Here is a 4026-nt window from a genome sequence, read left to right as displayed (position 1 = left end):
CTGGCAATACGGCTAGAAATACTGTCGTATATTATATATGATATTGAAGAAAGTTAGCCGTTAACACTGTTGAATAAATATAATATAAATCATCAAAGGTACATATAAAGTGTTTAATAAGGACATGATGGAATATCGTAGGCATAGCATTGTGTAATACAATGTTCCCGACGGGTATTTGGACCTGTTCAACCATGAAGCCTTCGTGGTTTAGTGACGCTCGCCTTGTCAGCGAGAGGTCGCAGGTTCGAATCCAGTTCGAGGCATTTTATTACACAATGATTTTTCATAGGACTTTATTCGTTAAAAAGCTACAGAGTAGCCTTCGATGTTCCATCATGTCCTTATTAAACACTGTATATGTACCTTTGATGATTTATATTATATATATATATATTCATTCATTAAATGAATGAATATATATATATATATATATATACACTATATATACACTGTATATAAGGCAAAATACGGTTTGCCTTTTGTTACTGAGCCAATTAAAACCATTGTTTCACTGGAATGTTCAAATTTATAGTGGTCAGGTAATAGGCTATGTGTTGTCATTGATTAATTATTAATATAAAAAAAAAACCTGATATAAATTAGTCCCGACCGGAACTTTTTCAAACCTTCATTTCAAAATGATGAATACACGTAAACAAAGTAGCTCCCTCCGGATGTTCATTTCCCAATGTTTTATCACACATACGCCATTATGTTGTTATTATTTTGTATCGATATAATTTTCAAATATTAAGCAATTAGTGGAGCTCCTCATAGTACACTATAGGAAAATTATTATACGAAGGTTAGATTTAATGCTTGAAAAAAATTTCATAACTACACAAGACGGCCTTATGTATGTGAAGGCCTCGGCGGTATCCTGCCTAGTCGTAGGCTTACCTAATTTCTTTCCTTGAGTTTTTAAAATAGGTCTAGAATATTCCTATTGAACGTTCAGTTTGTTTAGTTTATTAGGGTTCATTGATTTTTTTTTTTTGCACACGAACCTAAAAAAAACCAAGCCAACCGTCCACTATGTGAAAAATTATTGGACTGTGGGGGATAGTCAAATAACATTGGGAGCTGCAGTGATGACGTCACGATTGACTTATAATAACAATTATCTGCGCAATACAACCTGGTCAATATATTATCGCACGAGTAGTATATACTTTATGAACGTCACACATTGCGTCGGTAGGCAGGTCTGCTGTGTGGGTCAAGCACGTGTGTGGATCATTCTTTTTGACGGGGGTGGGGGGAGAGGGAGAGTGTCACTGACGACAATAGATAGAAAACAAAAACAGAGACATATTTTTCATGGAAATATGAGTATTAGGCCTACATTATTTATTTTTAGCAAAGTACGCACTAATGCCTGTCAACTTTCCGACATTCGATTTTTAGACCTATTTAAACCTAGGTAGACCTAGGCCTAGGTCCTAGGCGCGCCTGTGTTGTTTGTAATCCACCACACAACACCAAATCAGCCATGGGTAGCCAATACCGATCAATGCCCCGATCATTTTGCAAGCATTTCATTCTAGCCCGCCCGGGTAAACGTATGTTAAATGCTTTAAACACCAGTGATAATCAAACAGTTATAAACATTATCTTCAGTGCCTTTCAACTCTCCGACATTAGTTTTTTTTTTTTTTTTTAATTTATTCTTTTTAAACTGTTTTTAAATATAGATATTAATTATACGTATCAAAACTATGTATAAGGACAGTTGGGACAGTCCCACACAATTTTTCTAAATGGGTCCACAAAGAATGGGTCCACATTCTCAGTAGCCTAATGGGTAAAAAAATGGGTCCAAATTATGTAATTTTATGCATTAAATGTGTCCACTTTTTGAAAAATGGGTCTAGATTTCTCAGTAGCCTAATGGGTAAAATTTAAGAAAATTGGTCCAGATGTTTAATATTTTTGTGTAAAATGGGTCCACATTGAATTTACGAGTGAAGTAGGTCCATCTTGATATTGTCCCGCACTATTTGAAAATCCTAGTTACGGCATTGATAAGGGACTAGGCGACTTGACTTTGTTCTACTTGCTTTTATTTCTCCTTGCTTTTCGTTATGATCACAGTTGTTTAAAGTTACAACAACGACCTTCACAGCAAAGAGGGATTGCTTGACACCAATTCGACCTAGGTGTTCATCTAAAAAATGGCCAAAGAGAAGAATATGACAGAAGTAGCCACTAATCCACCAAAATCAACGTTAAACGGTTTTCTTCGAGCTTCTGCAAATTGCCAAACAGTTACTTTTGCAAAAACACTGTACTATCCTGATATTCCAATGTATACTATCGTGATATTCCAAAGTACTGATTTTATTTTACCGGTACTTAAAATCGCTACTACATATATTTAAAAAAAGACAAAAACAAAACACCAATTTGACTACATACATTGCAAGACATCTTCCTTAGTCAATATAATACGGTGTTGCAATACAAAAATTATTAAATTAATTCTCAACAGTCAAGTTAGTTAAACTGATGGGCTGCAGCTTTATTTAAACGAATTAGTAGGCCTATATATTACTTTACTTTACTAGAACAACATGTACAAATCATGACATTGTCATTATGTCTTACTGAGACAAAATCAGATCAGATAAACGATATTAAGACCTACAAGTTTATAAACCAATTATTAAGCCAAAGACATTAGCTAGCCAAAAATATTTTGCAATTCACAGCGTTTGTATGTTTATTGAAGATTATACGAATCAGGGTCTATAATTTGGGTTATTTGGAATAGGACAGTTTAAACAATCAATCTAATTTACATACCGGTATGCCAAATTATTGATAGAGTACAAAAAATGTTCAATTTTTGGAAGCATGTTCCTCAAGATAAAGAAACCAAATTTTCATTTTACTGTATTTTAACTGTTTAAAAATGTTAGTGAAGTAATTTTATTAAGAAATGGTTAATATGGCAGCACAATTTTCTCTCATTTGAAATACCAGTAATATATTGAGCTTACAATATAGATTGTTAAAACCGACGTTTAAACTAAACATTGAATACAACGATGCCTATATCAGAGATCCGATATTTACACAAAGAATCAAAAAACCTTGTACACTTTGTAATACACAAAATATAGATGATTAAAAAAACACTGTGTTAAAATGTTTTAAGAAACAGATACATTAAAAAACGTTTATACCCGCCCAAATATTTAAAGGATGATTACTGATTAATCAAAGACTTTATATGTAATGCAATTAAAATACAAATATTTGTATTATATATTTTAATTCTTTCATGATATTTATTCTGCAAGAATGATGATGATGACAACAACTACAGCACAAAGGCGTTCAGTTTTTATTTCAGTCCCACCAGAACACCAGCAATGACAACAGGAGTACCAATGCCTTTAGTTTGCCTGGATTTCCGTCCGAATGATGGGTATACAGCTAGTATTGAGATATATAATATATCTCAATTATTATTGAGTGACTGAACGAATATATTTGGGATCAAACATACCATATAACAGGTCAATTTAAAACAAATAAAAAACTTTTTTAAAATTTATACTTTAAAGATTAAGATGTCTAAAACACCCGTCATTAATATTGTGTTGCACTGAAATTTTTTAGAAATTTCGTGAGCGCTTTAATAAGACCTAAATAAATTTTAAACTTGAGAGCTTCCGATATTATTTGCTCACCTTTTCCATGTAATCGTATGAGGAGTTTGATAAGAAGTGTCCATCGGCAGCAATCTCACGTATTTGATTGTTCATCTGACAGATTTTACCCTGGCGATTATAATTCACTGAAAAACAGGAGGTTTGTCTTGAGCAAGCTAACAGACACTGGATGTGGTTATAGTTCTTCGTCTCCTGACTCCAGCCTTGTAAAACATGCAGCGGGACAATAACATACTGGCCTGTGTTAACAAGAGAAATACTCTCTCCTAAATAGAGGACAAGAAAAAACAAGGCAGCAGAGAAAAACATTGTCCTATATTAATAGAATGACGAACGAATAATG

At 33.3% G+C, this 4026-nt stretch overlaps 1 protein-coding gene across 1 annotated transcript in view; it reads right to left on the bottom strand.

Annotated features, from left to right (window-relative positions):
* Positions 1–4026, bottom strand: part of LOC117121547 (aggrecan core protein-like) — a 7115-nt gene extending 3089 nt beyond the window's left edge. Inside the window, exon 1 of the mRNA XM_033266779.1 lies at positions 3702–4026. Coding sequence (XP_033122670.1) covers positions 3702–3992 — 291 coding nt within the window. The 5' untranslated portion in view covers positions 3993–4026. The remainder of the gene's footprint in view (positions 1–3701) is intronic.

Source organism: Anneissia japonica, unplaced genomic scaffold (assembly GCF_011630105.1).
Source record: "Anneissia japonica isolate Jap-2015-1 unplaced genomic scaffold, ASM1163010v1 scaffold287921_len548085_cov176, whole genome shotgun sequence".
Classification (NCBI taxonomy): Eukaryota; Metazoa; Echinodermata; class Crinoidea; order Comatulida; family Comatulidae; genus Anneissia; species Anneissia japonica.
The sequence above is the reverse complement of the archived record's forward strand: the minus strand, read 5'-3'. Positions and strand labels throughout refer to the sequence as shown.